Source organism: Notolepis coatsorum (assembly GCF_963971535.1).
Source record: "Notolepis coatsorum genome assembly, contig: SCAFFOLD_1099, whole genome shotgun sequence".
In the NCBI taxonomy this organism is placed as follows: domain Eukaryota; kingdom Metazoa; phylum Chordata; class Actinopteri; order Aulopiformes; family Paralepididae; genus Notolepis; species Notolepis coatsorum.
Window position 1 is genome coordinate 22,592 of NW_028169098.1, and position 16,863 is coordinate 39,454.

The window sequence follows — 16,863 nt, forward strand, 5'->3', positions numbered from 1 at the left end:
GTAGAGCTTAGAGGGGGGCACTGGTGCAGACGGTAGTAGAGCTTAGAGGGGGGCACTGGTACAGACGGTAGTAGAGCTTAGAGGGGGGCACTGGTGCAGACGGTAGTAGAGCTTAGAGGGGGGCACTGGTGCAGACGGTAGTAGAGCTTAGAGGGGGGCACTGGTGCAGACGCTAGTAGAGCTTAGAGGGGGGCACTGGTGCAGACGGTAGTAGAGCTTAGAGGGGGGCACTGGTACAGACGGTAGTAGAGCTTAGAGGGGGGCACTGGTACAGACGGTAGTAGAGCTTAGAGGGGGGCACTGGTGCAGGCGGGAGTCCGGTAGTAGAGCTTAGAGGGGGGCACTGGTACAGACGGTAGTAGAGCTTAGAGGGGGGCACTGGTGCAGGCGGGAGTCCGGTAGTAGAGCTTAGAGGGGGGCACTGGTACAGGCGGGAGTCCGGTAGTGGAGCTTAGAGGGGGGCACTGGTTCAGGTGGGAGGATGAAACTGACCTGAACCAAGAGGTAATTTTCAAAAACATCCCCTTTATTCCCCTAAGTTCTATAAACACGATTAGAATATGAACTCTGATGCGTCTCAAGCATCCAGCCTTCTTCCCCCCGTTCTCATGTTCTATCTATAGAACTTGACAATGAAATGAAAGTAAATACAATTTAATCTTTTTTCACAAAAAGTTGAGTGGCTTGGTTTTTCCTCATTCCTTCAAGAAATATTCATACGCTCCACCAAAGAGCTCCTTTCTAGCCTGAAATGATCATAGACTTCCGCAAGACCAGCACGCCCCCCCCCCCCCCCCCTCCCTCTCTACATCGATGGCACAGCTGTAGAGGTGACTCCCAGTATCAAATATCTTGGGGGTGCACATTTCCAACACCCTCACGTGGCGCGACAACACCCTGAGCCTCGTCAAAAAAGCTCCTCAACGCCCCTGTACTTCCTGAGGAAACTGAAAGGGACGGGGCTTGACACCAACATCCTCAGATCCTTCTATAGACGTGTGATGGAGAGCGTACTGACCTCTTGCACCACAGCATGGTACGGCAGCTGCACAGCGGCAGAGAAGCAGGCGCTACAGAGGGTGGTGAGGTCTGCACAGAGGACCACCGGATGCAGCTTACCAGACATCTCTGATACCTACAACAACCGATGCACGGACAGAGCAATCCGCATCATGCGTGACCCCACCCACCCTGCCCACGGACTGTTTACCCCCCTCCCTTCAGGCAGGAGGCTGCGCAGCATCCGGGCCAGAACCACCAGGCTGAAGAATAGCTTCTTCCCGAATGCTGTGAGACGACTGAACAGTTCATCGCAGCTTATCACTGCCATGCCTCTGCACACTGCACTGTAGTGTAGCACCTTATGGCACCTATCTCTTTAAATCTTTTAATCAGTGAATCTATTGGTCTTATTGAATTGGATCAGTTTTACTGAATTAGACTAGGTTTCTTATTTTGGATTAGTTTGCTACTGAATCAATTCACTGTTTTTATTGACCGTTTTTGTTGAATGATTGGTTTCTACTGGATTTGTGTTGAATCGGTTTGTATGTCTGTCATGAGGATCAGTATTTTATTTGTTTAGTGTATATCTAGCGTCAAATGGCTGTAACTGAGACCTGAGTGCTGTATGCTTCCATGTCGATGGAAAAATGACAATAAACTTGACTTTGACTCCTTCTCTTTTGTTACATCAGCTTCAAGAAGCAAGGTTATCCAACGTCCCTGTTCGTGTTTACACTCTGTACCGGGGGCCGGCCTACAGAGAAGCTTGTTCCCAGTCGAGAAGAACCCAACAGGTCGCTATAGTGTCTGAACCTCCCCCGTCGTCGATCCAGGAAAGGTGCCCCGAGAGAGGACTCCGGGGAAGGCTTCCTCCGCCTCTCATGTGGGCGGAGGGCCGTTGGTGTAGCGCAGCATGGGGTAGAAGGAGCGAGCGAAGTTGTTGGTCAGTGTACAGCTGTAGTCCTCTTCCGACATGGGCACCAGGCAGGCGAGCACCAGCAGGAGGAGGAAGAGCAGGTGCAGGGGGAAGGCGGCGCGCAGCACCCGCTGGAAGAAGGGTCGGCCTGGGGAGGAGTCCCTCTTGTCCTCCCTGCGGGCGGGAGAGAGTTTCAAGTTAAAACGGGTCTTAAATGTGTCACATATAGGGTACATGTACATTACAGTGAAATGCTTGGTTCTGTATGAGCCTCTTGAGATTGTGCTTCATACAGTAAAAAAGGAAAAAGAATAAAGACCAAAATATACAATATACAAACTAAAGTACAAAATGCAAAGTTGAGGTAGAGATGTAGAGATGGTTCATATGAGTGAACTCTGGAGACTATTGATGTTCATTTTCATTCATTTCATTTCAGCACAGACAGGGGTATAGGAATAACAATTCATTCTTCAACGATAGAGCCGTCCTCCTTTTTATTATTTTTTAATAGGTTGGATATAATCTAATGACAAATGTTTTTCCAGTATTAGAACTTGAAATAAAATCTGCTTCGTGATATGATTGAATCGTAAATTAATTGAGTCCCCCTACAGACGTCACCTAATTCATGGTGGTCAAAACTCATTTTAGATTGTGGATCACATGCAATTAAAATCGAGGATGGGTCGCGTGAATATTTTAGGCAACCAACTTGTGTTCAGCGTTTCTCTGATTGGCCACTACGCCCATGTGACCGCGGCAGCGCGAGAGAGCGGCAGTGCGGAAATAGGCTGCATTCTATTGCCATGCTCTGCGACAAACTCTAACCATAACCAACTCTGAAACAGCGCCTAAACTTAACCCTTCTAACCTTAACCAACTCCGAAACAATGCCTAACCTTAACCAACTCCGAAAGAATATTGCCATGCTCTAAGACAAACTCTAACCTTAACCAACTCCGAAACAGCGCCTAAACTTAACCCTTCTAACCTTAACCAACTCCGAAACAATGCCTAAACTTAACCCTAACCTTAACCAACTCCGAAACAATGCCTAAACTTAACCGGCGAAAGAATGCACGTTAAAAGAATGCACGTTAAAAAAAATAAAATAAAAAATTTAAGGGATTGTTAACAACGCACCGCAGGATCCACAGCAAGGCGGCGAACCAGTTGAGCTAGCCGTCGATGTTAAAAGAGGGGGAATTACTGCTACATAATGCTGCCGCGGCAGAGCGGCGTGGCTAGACGCAAGTTGGTTACCTTAAATAATTACGCGGATGGGTCAGCTAGCCTAGCTGTTGGGCAAAAACACCTCTCCCAAGGTTTTTAGCTAGGCTAGTTGATCCGTATCCGCTTCCATTCATTTGTGCTAAGCTAGGCTAGCTTACAACTGGATAGCTTTCTACTGAACGTACAGAGAGGAAATTGATATTCATCTTCTTAAACGTATTTCCCATTATGCTGGCATGTCCCTTTAAAAAGGAATAGCGATGGCTGAAACGCAACATTTTGGATGATGACAAATTCACTTTGGATGATGAGAAACCTCCTATCTGGACCTATTCAGTCTGTCTGCAAGATATTTTCCAAAAGCCAAAAGCTGTGTATTGTATTGGGTATCCTTAAAAAAATTGGCAAGAAAACAACATTTATTTTTATTTTATTTTTGTGACATTTTCAGGTGGGAGGTTTTGCGTTTCAGCCATGGATATGTGAACTGTACATGAGCCAACGTCCAGCTCAGTAACTGAAGTAGTGAGAGAACAGAGACAAGACACCCATTAAAAACATTCAAAAATAAATAAAACAGCTCGCAAAAACACTGCAGGCCTCCAGTGTCCACTTATCTATTGCACTCGTACTTGAATATACAGTAGCCACTCAGAACATACCTTCTAGTGACAGAGGGTTTGAATATAGCCACTCAGAACATACCTTCTAGTGACAGAGGGTTTGAATATAGCCACTCAGAACATACCTTCTAGTGACAGAGGGTTTGGCTATAGCCACTCAGAACATACCTTCTAGTGACAGAGGGTTTGGCTATATAGCCACTCAGAACATACCTTCTAGTGACAGAGGGTTTGGCTATATAGCCACTCGGAACATACCTTCTAGTGACAGAGGGTTTGAATATATAGCCACTCAGAACATACCTTCTAGTGACAGAGGGTTTGAATATATAGCCACTCAGAACATACCTTCTAGTGATGGAGGGGCTGGCTCCTGTCGCTGCAGGTTCCGCCTCCAGCTGCAACAGAAAGCTCAGGGTTAGATTGCATTCGTTAGATTGCGGTCAAGCGCCTCCGCATTCATGCGGCTAAAACAGAGAGACTCACACTCAGCTTCCTCCCCCGGGCCCCCATCAGAACACTGAACACTGATCTCTCCACACACAAGCACACATGAACACACACACACGAACACTGTCACTTTTTCATACATAATAATAATAATAATAATAATAATAATAATAATAATAATAATAATAATAATAATAATAATAATAATAATAATAATAATAATAATAATAATAATAATAATAATGCAGGACCTGCTCAGAGGTCTTTAATTGGCATTGGCTATTATCCACAACACACACACACACCGGAACACACACGCATGCATTGTCTGTAGGATCGCTGATGCGATTCGTCTCTGCGATTAACCCATCCCGTCGTCCTTCCCCCCCAAGGGCAGCCGGGAGCAGACAGGCGTCAACGTGAGCCACGCCAGGGGACCAATCCAAGTGCTCCTGTCCGTCTTCGTCAAGGACGCCACAGCGTTAGCGATCTGTTGTTGTGCATGTTTTTCCATTGGGTTTATCTTATCGGGGGGGAAACCCTTGCGAGCACGGGGAGAACATGCAAACTCCACACAGAAAGGCCTGGGAGATACCCCACCTGGGTACCTGGCATCATGGAAACCTGGTCCCCAAGCGGGAATCGAACCCTGGACCTTCTTGCTGTGAGGCGACAGTGTTAACCACTACACCACCGTGCCGCCTATACATCACTATTATGCTGGTTTTTACTGTGTTTTTGTGTATTGTATTGTTCTATTGTGTATTTTATTAGGTCGAGGGGGCAAGCCTCAAGAATGTTGCTCTTTTTGTATGAGAATATGACAAAGATGCAAAAATATAACTGAATCTGAATCAGTAGCCAGTGGTACACCATCAGCATTAGAAATACACCTGAAAGGGTTAAAGAGTCCGATATTGGGCTACTGTACCTTCTGCAGTAGGAAAGGAGCGCTGAGCGATCCCAGGCCAATACTGTCCATCTCAGAGCTGGTTGGGCAGGATTCCTGAGACAAACGGCAAATAAACAAACAGTGAGCTCATCGCCGGACGACCAGACGGACCAAACCGACCGGTTCCATCACAACACGGCTTAAGTAGGTCATAACAGAGTCCTAAGTTTGGCACGCAGCTCTGAGAAACATGTAAACACCGGGAACCCGTTCACAAAAACACTTTGTTATTCGACCTTATATTCAAATTGTTTTCTACGGAGAGGCCTTGCGCGGAATGTCTCTCTTCCAGCATGGCTGCCTGTATCATAGCAACCATTCTTTCGTACATGGCAATGCAAGAGACAGCTGTTCCTCTGTGCAAAACAACAGTTGCCATGTGTTGATTTATGATTAATGTATACACAAAAACATAATAATTATTACTTATTATGTATCTTGTAAACAAATCATGGTGGAACAGTAATATCATATGTTTCCAGTGTTTTATCTACTCTACCACTGCACAGAAATTAAGCACTTTCCTTTGAAAGTGGTTACCAATGGTTACAGGCAGCCACACCAGATTGATATATATTTTCTAACCAATAAAAATCTGTGCATGCAACTTCCATCTATAAAGGACATCTGCTTCAGGAATGACTAATCAGGAACCAAAAGACACATGTATCCTACTACAGTAGGTATAATCCAACTACTTCCCAAGTAGTTAGGATGGGTCAAATACGGAGGAATAATGTCCCCATGATGACAATAAAGTGCAACTTTAACTTATTTGAAAATATGTCAATAATTCACCACACTGTAAGGTAATTAAGCCTGTTGTCATTGATCAAGGTGTTGATGGTTTCTGGTTACGTAGGGGTCTTAAGTTTGTCACGTAGGGGTCTTAAGTTGGTCACGTAGGGGTCTTAAGTTGGTATGAGCAGACCTACCAGTTTGTCCTTCAGTGTGTTCAGGTCGCTGGCCACCTGTCTCAGTAACAGGCGCAGTTTGTTGGCGATGACGTGGACCTTCTCCTTGGCCTCCACGCTGTCCTCCCCGCTGGTCTCCAGGAGGAGCTGGGAGGAGATCTCCTGCAGCGAGGACACCTGCCGCTGGCGGCTACACAGGTTGTCCTCCAGAGCCTGCGGCGGGAGGGAGGGAGGGGACAGAGAGAGGCGGGTCTTAGAGCACAATGGTGGAATCACAGAGTGCCCCAGACCCCGTCACCCAAAAGGACCTGGAACCAGGAGTCAACTCGTTGGCCAAGCTGCAAATCTATAACTCGTCATTAGAGATGTCCGATATTATCGGCCGATATTGGCATTCAAATGTAATATCGAAAATTATCTTTTTTTTTTTTTACATTTATTTAACCTTTATTTACCCAGGCAAGCAAGTAAGAACAAATTCTTATTTTATTTATTGTGAAAAGTATGCATAATGTTGTGTTAATTGTGTTAAAGATTAAATTAAGAGTTGGACAATATCGGTATATCGGATATCGGTGAAAAAGCCAATATCGAACATCCCTACTCGTCATGGTTTTTACCTAAGAAGGTTGTTTATGAATCTACCCCTTACTTCAATCCTAACTGTCCCTGATTCCTACATGTTGAAGATTAATTTTAAAACGTCCTTCTGGGCAAAAGGATCTAGAGAATGACCATCCTTCAAAATGGGCAGTACTGTGTATATATATATATATTGAAGTGTTGAGGGTGACTATCTCATTCCCCCCACTTAAAATGTAATAGTAATGGCCTTACTATGGGGCGTGGCATCCTGCTGAAATCAAACCCCCTGCACAAAGATCACCATCATTCAGGTGGATTTATTTCCTCCTGTGTACATGGCCCAGAAGGGCTCTTTTCATAATGTTACCTAAACAAATCTAAATCCATTTCCTGTTCACTTTTCAAGGAAGGTGGCCATCTAAATCAAACCTCCTTTCGCTCTTTGGCTGTGTATGCACATCAAACATGTTCTTTCTGCACATCAAACATGTTCTTTCTGCACATCAAACATGTTCTTTCTGCACATCAAACATGTTATTTCTGCACATCAATCATGTTCTTTCTGCACATCAAACATGTTCTTTCTGCACATCAAACATATTCTTTCTGCACATCAATCATGTTCTTTCTGCACATCAAACATGTTCTTTCTGCACATCAATCATGTTCTTTCTGCACATCAAACATGTTCTTTCTGCACATCAAACCTGTTCTCTCTGTGTATGCACATCAATCATGTTCTTTCTGCACATCAATCATGTTCTTTCTGCACATCAAACATGTTCTTTCTGCACATCAAACATATTCTTTCTGCACATCAATCATGTTCTTTCTGCACATCAAACATGTTCTTTCTGCACATCAATCATGTTCTTTCTGCACATCAATCATGTTCTTTCTGCACATCAATCATGTTCTTTCTGCACATCAATCATGTTCTTTCTGCACATCAAACCTGTTCTCTCTGTGTATGCACATCAATCATGTTCTTTCTGCACATCAATCATGTTCTTTCTGCACATCAATCATGTTCTTTCTGCACATCAATCATGTTCTTTCTGCACATTAAACCTGTTCTCTGTGTATGCACATCAATCATGTTCTTTCTGCACATCAAACATGTTCTTTCTGCACATTAAACATGTTCTTTCTGCACATTAAACATGTTCTTTCTGCACATTAAACTAATAAACATAAACATAACCATAACCATAAACAGCCGTCCTGAAGGAGCCTCACCATGAGAGTGCGCCGGTGTTCCAGCAGGGCCGTGTGGGGGACAGAGCCGTCATGGATGCTGACGGCGCAGCACTGGTTCTCGGCCTGCGCCAGCCACAAGAGCATGGAGTGCAGCGTCTCGTGGAACTCCTGTGCGAGGCAAGGGACACGGGTTAGAGGGCAAAGGTCACGGAGGCTACTCCCTCCAATGTTAGTCAGACCCAAGTGGGAGAGAATCCTGGTTTATATATATTTTCTTTGATCCACTTTTTCTCCCATTTTCTATTTTTCTCCCATCCCAATTTTCATATCATCCAATTCAACCCTCCCCTGTCTCGAACGCTGTTTCTTGCCTCCCACAAGCCGGCTGCAATGTGGACTAAGTCATACATAGCACAAGTCCCCTCCGATACTTGAGGTAACAGCCGTCGCATCTTTTCACCTGCACGGCGTGATCTTTCAGCGTCAGGGGTCTGCACTTTAGAGGTGCGCCGCCCCCATCGCTTCCTGATTCTACTGCGCAGGCGCACCAACCGACCTGTAGGAGTCGCTGTCCACAACGCCCGATCCCCACCCATCAGTTTCCCACCCCCTAATACTGCCAATGTGTATTAGTATGAACGACCAGCTAAACTGAAAGCAATGTGGAGCGCTGGGCTCGAACAGGCGAACCCAGGGTCTCAAGTATTTGTGGTGAGCGCCTTGCCCACTGCACCACATAGCCGCCCGGTCCTGGTTTATGTTTTTAATTTTTTGGGGGGCAGGGGGGAGATTATTCTATATACAGTGTTGATGTTGAGTTTTGCTTATGTTGAGTAAGTATGCAACTCAAATAATTCAGACATTGTCAAAGATTTGACTCCTCGCCCCCAAAGAACAAGTGGCGTTGGACGGACATGCATGAGAAAAAAAGCCCAGGATCCAGGTGCTCAGGGCGGAGTTCAGACCCAGATCAATCAGCTTGTCAACCAGTCTGGTGGGGGACTTATGGTCCTACCTGGCACTGCATGAGGGCGTCGTGCAGCTTCCTCTCCCAGCCCTCCAGGCTGGCACACGCCCGCGTCCAGCTGTGGTTGGCGGAGCGCAGGCCGTCCTGGAGCTCCCGCAGCTCGGCACTGTCGCCCCGATGGAAGTGGCGGCTGCTCAGGTTGATGGAGATCATCAGACACTTGTAGCTGTTGAAGGTCTTCTGCATCTCCTGGACAGAGGGGGGGGGGGGGGGGGGGGACGAGGGAGAGGAAAGAGATTGGGAGATGAAGGGAGAAGCGGAATACATACTCATGTGCAAATGGAATATGACTGATGTTTTGAGCTCCGAGCCTTGACGTTTAGCCTTTATCCTAGATTCTCAAACTGGCGCTCGTCTCCCTATGCTGCTTTCTCTTTTGTTGTTGTTGTGCTTAGCTCTATTCTATTTAAATTTTTCAAAAATGTACCCCAGTTGCTATTGCATGTACATATTTGTGTTTTATCACACGTATATGTACAGACATACCATACCAACTGTTGTGAAGGGCCAGATTAAACCGAATATATATATTTATTTATATATATATATTTAATTGTATTTGCATATTCTCTAATATTCCCTGATATCCCTTGTATATTCCTTGTACAATATGCATTGAATATCCATTCTAGCCTACTGAACATCCCATAATAGTCTCCATTCTACTATTGGTCGAGACCTTGGTGCCAGGCTGCCATACCCCTCAGACCCAGTTCAAACGTACCGCTCGACATGTACGAACAAGTCCTAGGTCCGCGTAGGAATTTGGCTACCGCACCACTAATGGGACTATTTGTTCATAGTGCGTATATATACTGCGCTACTAAAGTAGGACTTTCTTTTCAGTCCAGTTTCTTACCCTCCAATAGAGTTACAGACGTAAAGCCTCCCCGCGATGCCACGTGTGGGAGTAAGGCCAAGTTCGCCTACCATCGGTATTGAGACATCGTGTATATTAATATTTGAATAGTCATATTTGGCACTATATCGTCGAGTTGGACGTAGTCTATTAAGCTAATAATAGTCTGTTAATATATAGTGCTTCGTGCGGTGAGAATACTACCGTAGTCAGTACCCCATCGTTTCGGGCAGAGAACTGGCTGCTTACCCAGGGTGGTTGACCCTATGTGAAGCTGCACCCGAGGAGCCCCAGAGCCGACGAGCGAGTGGACCTGTATACCGGATTATTCTACCGACGACAGCCCGCCTTCCCAGGCACGGATTATGCTTTGGATACTTTGATTATTCTATGGATAAAGACCCCCGACACTACCGTGTGTTGGAACCCCCCCCCCTGGAGAGGAAGCAAGGTGAGGAGACGCTCTGCAAGACGAGGTCTCTCCACATCTCTCCCCCGTGGACCGGAGAGAGCCGGCCCACAAAGAGTCCACCTGCTTTCATCTGTGGTCCAAGGATCGCCGGCGCATTGAACGGCACTACAGTGTGTTCTCCTGGGATACCCTTGGCCGGACGAGGCAGCTGGATTCTACCCCCCCCCCCTCCTACTCCTGTCGGCTTACAAGCGACCGGATTAACCCCCTCTAGTGTATCCAGCCTATAATCATTAAAGTATCATTGCTGTTATTCCTTAACTATTCCAGGTCGTATATTTACCACTTGCGCCTTCAGAGATTGGACATTATCTATTGATATACCGACGAATACTCCTTGCCATAAAAGTGCATACTATTTCAATTCATAAATGTAATTAAGTGATTAAGTGTTTAGTCTACACACCATCGCTGTGTAGGCAATAAAGACCTGTTTCTAATTCGTACATTTGTGTTGGATCCGTTTCATCTACGTGAGAGTGTTCATGATAATATATTTATGCCGTGTACTGGGTGGCCGAATATTAAGTACAAAGGTAGTGGTAGTAAGTATCATATCTAGTAATACAGTCAGGGAATTGTACCCCTCAGTTACAATTGGTCCTTCGAGCCGGAGGGTAATTAGTGTAATATTAATATAGTGTTATTAATATTGAAATGGCCTATGATGAACACTCCACGAAACGATCCTCCTAACCAACGCCCGCAGCGCGAACGACGGCTCCCTCAGTACTTAGAGGCTTACGCTGTCAGTCAACAACCTAGTCTTCTACTAACAGTAAACGCGGTAAAACTAGAAAGTAAAAGTATGTCTAACCCCAACGCCCAGACTACCCCGACCATAGAGGCCCCTACGGGCTCTAATGTAACTGACCAAGTTCACGGTGGGGACCAGTGGGAACCAGACATGACTTCACACCCCGCCAGTACTGAAGAAGTAGTCCCCGATGAGTCCCGGGAGGAATACAACGCTACCGAGAGAGAACTCGGCACGGAAGAAGACGGGGAGAGCACCGTGGAGATAGAGCTCCAAGGCTCCGCAAGGAGTACCCCGAGGGAAGGCTCCCCTATACAACCGCCTTCTCCCAGCGAGGCAGAGAGGACCCTACAGCAGGCCTTCCTCATCAGCCTAAACGCCGCTGCTGAACGCGACCGACTGCAGATCCAGCAGCGGAGCGAAGAAGAGCAGATACGTCTAGAAATAAGACGCATTCAGATGGAAGAGAATGTGGCCCGAGAACGAGCCGGTGCTCAACGGGACGCAGAGCGCGACAGACAGCAAGCGCAACTAATAGAACAGCTGATCAGACGGACAACACCCTCTCCCTCCGCCAGAGGCTCCAGGAACTCGTCTAGACACACCTCCAGGGCGGCATCCCCTAGCCGAGTAAACAACCCTGAACTTGACCAACAGACGAGGTCTATACCCCCCACAGACCACCTCCCCCCACCGGTCCAAGCGAGACCTAGCAACCGGGAAGGAGCAGCATATCCTGTGGAGAGGCTAAACCAGAGACTACAAGCACTGGATGACCTAACTGAAGACGAAGAGGAAGAGGAGGAGAACCGCGCCCGAAGACAGCACAGTACTCTACCGGACCAGGAGGTCCGGTACAGCCCAGGCTATACTCCCGCGGAGCTGCGCTACAGACCCCCGACTCTATACACGGGTGAGCAAGACGCACAACCCGCACCGAGGAACAGCACCTGGACAAGCGGGCCATGGTACACTGCCGGTACCAGCCCATACCAAGGAGCGGGAGGAGACTCGCCTAGGAGGCCTCTCCCCCAACGCTCGCCGATGTATCCACAGTCAGCGTCATACATTGGCACGCCTATGGTACCCAACTTCACCCAAGAGAACCGGGCCCAGTATACAGAACTCCGCATGTGTCTGGAGACCATGTTGGTGGATGTATTGGATGAACGCCACAAATATGCCATCCTACTGCAGCACTTAAAGGTGCCCCGCGCACATAATATAGCGCTCGCCTACGCGACTTCCACCACCCCATACACAGCAGCGCTGGTAGCATTGGACCAGAGGTATGGGCGCATATGGGATTACGTGATCCAGGAGATCCGACACATCGACCGCTTACCCCCAGCAATAGACAATCGAGCACTGGACGACCTGTCCATCAGAGTGCAGTCCCTGGTAGGGATGTTGGGAGCGCAAAGAGAGAAGGGGAAGTATGAACTTTACGCCAACTCAAATGTGGAAAGGATCCTGGAGAAGCTGCCGCCCGCTCGTCAGGAGCGCTTTAGGCGGCAGAGGGACCACAGAGACCCGAATGGCCCCGAACCGAACCTCCTCGATCTAGCAGACTTCCTGGCGAGAGAAGTCAGCAGCCTACGGCTAGATACATTCGGACGGAGCACCCCTGGCTCCAGAGAAGGAACCAGACGACTAAATGATGGAAGAAGATCGGTGACTGTGATGCACCAATCGGAGTCAGTACCGAGCAGCAGGAGCCACAGTACCCCCTCCAGAACGGAGAAGTGGAAGATAGTGTGCCCCTACTGTGAGAAAGAACACTGACTAGCGCAATGTGACTCCTTCCCCAAGCTAAACGCGGAGGAAGCAGGTCAATGGATAAAGTCCAACAAGCGCTGTTTTCGCTGTGCGCGCTCACACATGGCAGCCGAATGCCGCTTAAAGAAAGGGTGCACCAAGTGCGATGGAGCCCATCTGGACATACTTCACGACAGTAACAGACGGCGCCCTTCACCTGCACCATCCAGCCGCAAAGCGAGCGTCATGTACATCGATCCCGCCAGCAGCAGTGGAGCCCGAGTACTCCTAAAAGTAGTGCGTGTGACACTAAGCTACCAGAATAAAGTCCTGGACACTTACGCCGTCCTCGATGACGGGTCAGAGAAGACCCTGCTGCTCGCCTCCGCTGCGGCCCAGCTAGGGCTGCGGGGAAGCGAAACCCAAATGACAATTCGGACAATAAGACGAGATTTGAAGACGATAAAGGGCGAGAATGTCTCATTCTCTATCGCAGCAAGCGGCCAGCCTGAGCGACGGTACCAGATTGCAGACGCTTTCACCAGCCAAGAAATAGGACTGTCGCGATACACATACCCCGTCGCCAAGCTGATGGAGAAATATGCACATCTGCGCAAGTTACCGATCCCGCTCATAGACAATGCTATGCCGACCCTGTTGATAGGCTCCGACCATGCAGACCTCATTGTCCCGATAGACCGGGTTCATACCGGACCCCGAGGCTGTCCTGCAGCAGTCGAGACCCGTTTGGGATGGACTCTCCAAGGCCCGCTCGCCAAATCTCTCAACCGAAGTACAGCCACTAGATGTCTCCACTCCCGAGTCACAGAGGGAGAAACCGCACTCCTGCAACACGTAGAGCGGCTATGGAGCTTGGAACAAATGCCCTTTAAGAATGGAAAGAAAGACATTCGCTCTAAAGATGACATTTACGCCATTCACCTCCTCGAGACAGGGACCAAGAGAGTCCCGGTCAACGGCGTGTTGAGATACGCCACGCCACTCCTGCGGCGAGAAGGAATGCCTACTTTCCACGCCAAGACAGACGCCATAGAACGGTACCTGCTGAACACGGAGCGGCGCTTAGCCAAGAACCCCGCCCAAGAGAGTGTATACCGCGCTGAGATTGAGAAGCTCATCACAGCGGGACACGTCACAAAGATGGACATTAAAGAGGCTGACCAGACCACTGAATCGTGGTACGTGCCCCACCACAAGGTCCATCACAACGGTAAAGACCGCATAGTATTTAACTGCAGCTACCAGATCGGATCCCAAAATCTGAATAAAGAGTTACTGCCCGGTCCCACACTCGGCCCCTCCCTACTCGGCGTTCTACTCCGCTTCCGCCAGGAAAAGGTGGCCATCAGCGGGGACATTAAAGGAATGTTCCTGCAGGTGAGATTAGTAGAGGCGGACAAGCCCCTGTTACGGTTCCTATGGAGAGAGAAGCCAGGAGATGAGCACCCAGCCATCTACCAATGGGAAGTCCTCCCCTTCGGAACGACGTGCAGCCCCTGCTGTGCGACATTTGCACTACAGAAACATGTAGCAGAGGACCCAGCAGCGGACGAAGAGGTCCAACACAGCGTAAAGAACAGCTTCTACGTAGACAACTGTCTACAAAGCCTTTCAACCCAGGAAGAAGCCGAGGCTCTCCTGATTAAACTCCGCGCCTCATTGATCAAAGGCGGCTTTGATCTCAGGCAGTGGGCCAGCAGCGATCCGCAAGTACTGCGCAGCCTCTCCTCCAAGGACAAGGCAGCCAGCAGCGAGACCTGGATGGCTACAATCCCGGGAGAAGCCCAGGAGATGACCCTGGGATTGGTGTGGCGATTCAAAACAGATTCGCTTCACTACAGACACAAGCCCCTGACTACGGAGCAGGGAAGGCCGGCGGCGGCGCCGACCACCAGACGGAGTGTGTACACAACACTCGCCCGACAATATGACCCGCTAGGATGTATTCTACCGTACACCACCAGGGCAAAAATGATTGTACGAGCATTGTGGGACAAGGACCAGGGCTGGGACGACCCCATTCCCGCACACCTTGCATCCACCTGGAGAGAGTGGGAGATGGAGCTCCACTCACTCCCAGGCGTTAATATGCGCAGAAGCTACTTCCCACCCAAGGTGAGGCCAGAGACATGTAAAATGGACTTACACGTCTTCAGTGACGCCTCAGAGGTCGCATACGGATCAGTAGCCTACTTGCGGGCCCAAGACCAAGGGGGAGAGATCTACACAGCATTTGTCCTCGCCCGCTCGAGAATAGCCCCACGCAAGCAACAATCTATCCCACGTCTAGAGCTCTGCGCAGCCCTAGCCGGAGCGCACCTAGCCACGCTCATCCAACGTGAGCTCACCATACCGGTGTCTAGAACAATCCTGTGGTCAGATTCCACGACGGTACTCGCCTGGATCAAATCGGACTCATGCAAGTACAAAGTCTTCGTGGGAGTCAGAGTCACCGAGATTCAAGACTTAACCGAAGAGTTAACCGGAGAAACAGAGTGGCGCTACGTTGATACAAAACAGAACCCAGCTGACGTCATCACCCGGGGGATGCCCCTGGATGACCTCACCCGTCGCAATGTCTACAGTGACGGCCCCGCATTCCTAAGACTCCCGGAAGGACAGTGGCCCATGCCTATCCCGAGGGAAGCAAGTCCAGAGGAGGTGGAAATTAAGAAGTCTGTGTTCTGTGGATTGAGCACCGTAGCCTCCACCGACCCTAACATAAACGATTGCACGTCCATAGAGAGTGCACAACAAAGAACATTCCTGCGGTACCACCCGGAGTGCAAGTCCCCCGCTGATATGTCAGCAGCTAACTACGAGGAAGCAGAATTGCTTCTACTGCAGCGAGCCCAGAGAGACTCGTTCCCCGATGAATTGGCCTGTCTACAGGGAGGAAAGCCCGTCCCATCCGACAGCAGATTAATTCACCTGGCCCCCGAGAGCGACGCTCACACCCTCATCAGAGTGGGTGGTCGCCTACGCAGGGCCCCCAATCTACCGGATGACATTAAATACCTGATCGTATTGAACAGCCGACACAAGGTCACAGAGCTGATTATAAAGAAATACGATGAGGATGTACATCACGCAGGAGCAGAAAGAGTCTTCGCGGAAATCAGACGTCGTTACTGGATCCTACAAGGAAGAGAGGCGGTACGACGCTTCCAACGAACATGTCTAGACTGCCGCAAGTGGCGCGCGCAGCCCAGCATACCAAGGATGGCTGACCTTCCTCCATGTCGCCTCCGAATCGGTGACAAGCCATTCCACTCAACGGGTATGGACTGCTTTGGCCCGCTGCACATAAAGAAAGGAAGAGGAACCGAGAAGCGGTGGGGTATTGTATTCAAATGCATGACCACCAGAGCGATACACATCGAGCTTCTCCCGACCATGAGCACAGACTCATTCCTTATGGCCTTCCGTAGATTCATATCACGGAAAGGAAGACCGTCTACCCTATTGTCCGATCATGGGACAAACTTTAAAGGCGGCGAAAGAGAGCTGAGAGAGAGCTTCCAAGCTATGGGCCCAGAACTTAAGACCCACCTCGCTCCAGCACAGGTTGATTTCCAATTCAACCCCCCAAACGCACCCCACTTCGGTGGCACTTGGGAACGAGAAGTGCACTCCATAAAGACAGCCCTGTATGCAGTACTTGGGGCCCAGACTGTGGCGGAAGAAGTCCTAATGACAGTCCTCACGGAGATTGAGGGAGTACTTAACTCGAAGCCCCTCGGATATGTCTCCAGTGATGTGGCGGATATCGACCCAGTTACCCCCAACACACTCCTGATGGGGCGGCTAGATCCCACATTACCCCAGACAATGTACCGGCCTGAAGAAGCGAACGGCCGACGAATGTGGAGGTACAGCCAAGTATTAGCCGACAGGTTTTGGAACAGTTTCCTACTGCACTACCTACCGTCTCTACAGACCCGCCAGAAGTGGGTAAAGGAGAGAGACAATTTGACAGAAGGAACAGTCGTCATGATTATTGATCAATCACTGCCCAGAGCTATGTGGCCGGCCGGCCGCGTAAGCAAAGTGATCACCGGTGCCGACGGCAAGGTCCGAGCAGCTGA

General features: G+C 49.0%; 1 protein-coding gene across 1 annotated transcript in view; it reads right to left on the minus strand.

The window, feature by feature from the left end:
• Positions 1-1,540: 1,540 nt before the first annotated feature.
• Positions 1,541-16,863, minus strand: part of LOC311248789 (nesprin-2-like) — a gene marked incomplete at its 5' end in the record, with an annotated part of 39,504 nt that continues 24,181 nt past the window's right edge. The window contains 6 exons of the mRNA XM_084339617.1: positions 1,541-2,095; positions 4,129-4,178; positions 5,162-5,236; positions 6,118-6,309; positions 7,921-8,049; positions 8,897-9,097. Coding sequence (XP_084195743.1) covers positions 1,885-2,095; positions 4,129-4,178; positions 5,162-5,236; positions 6,118-6,309; positions 7,921-8,049; positions 8,897-9,097 — 858 coding nt within the window. The remainder of the gene's footprint in view (positions 2,096-4,128; positions 4,179-5,161; positions 5,237-6,117; positions 6,310-7,920; positions 8,050-8,896; positions 9,098-16,863) is intronic.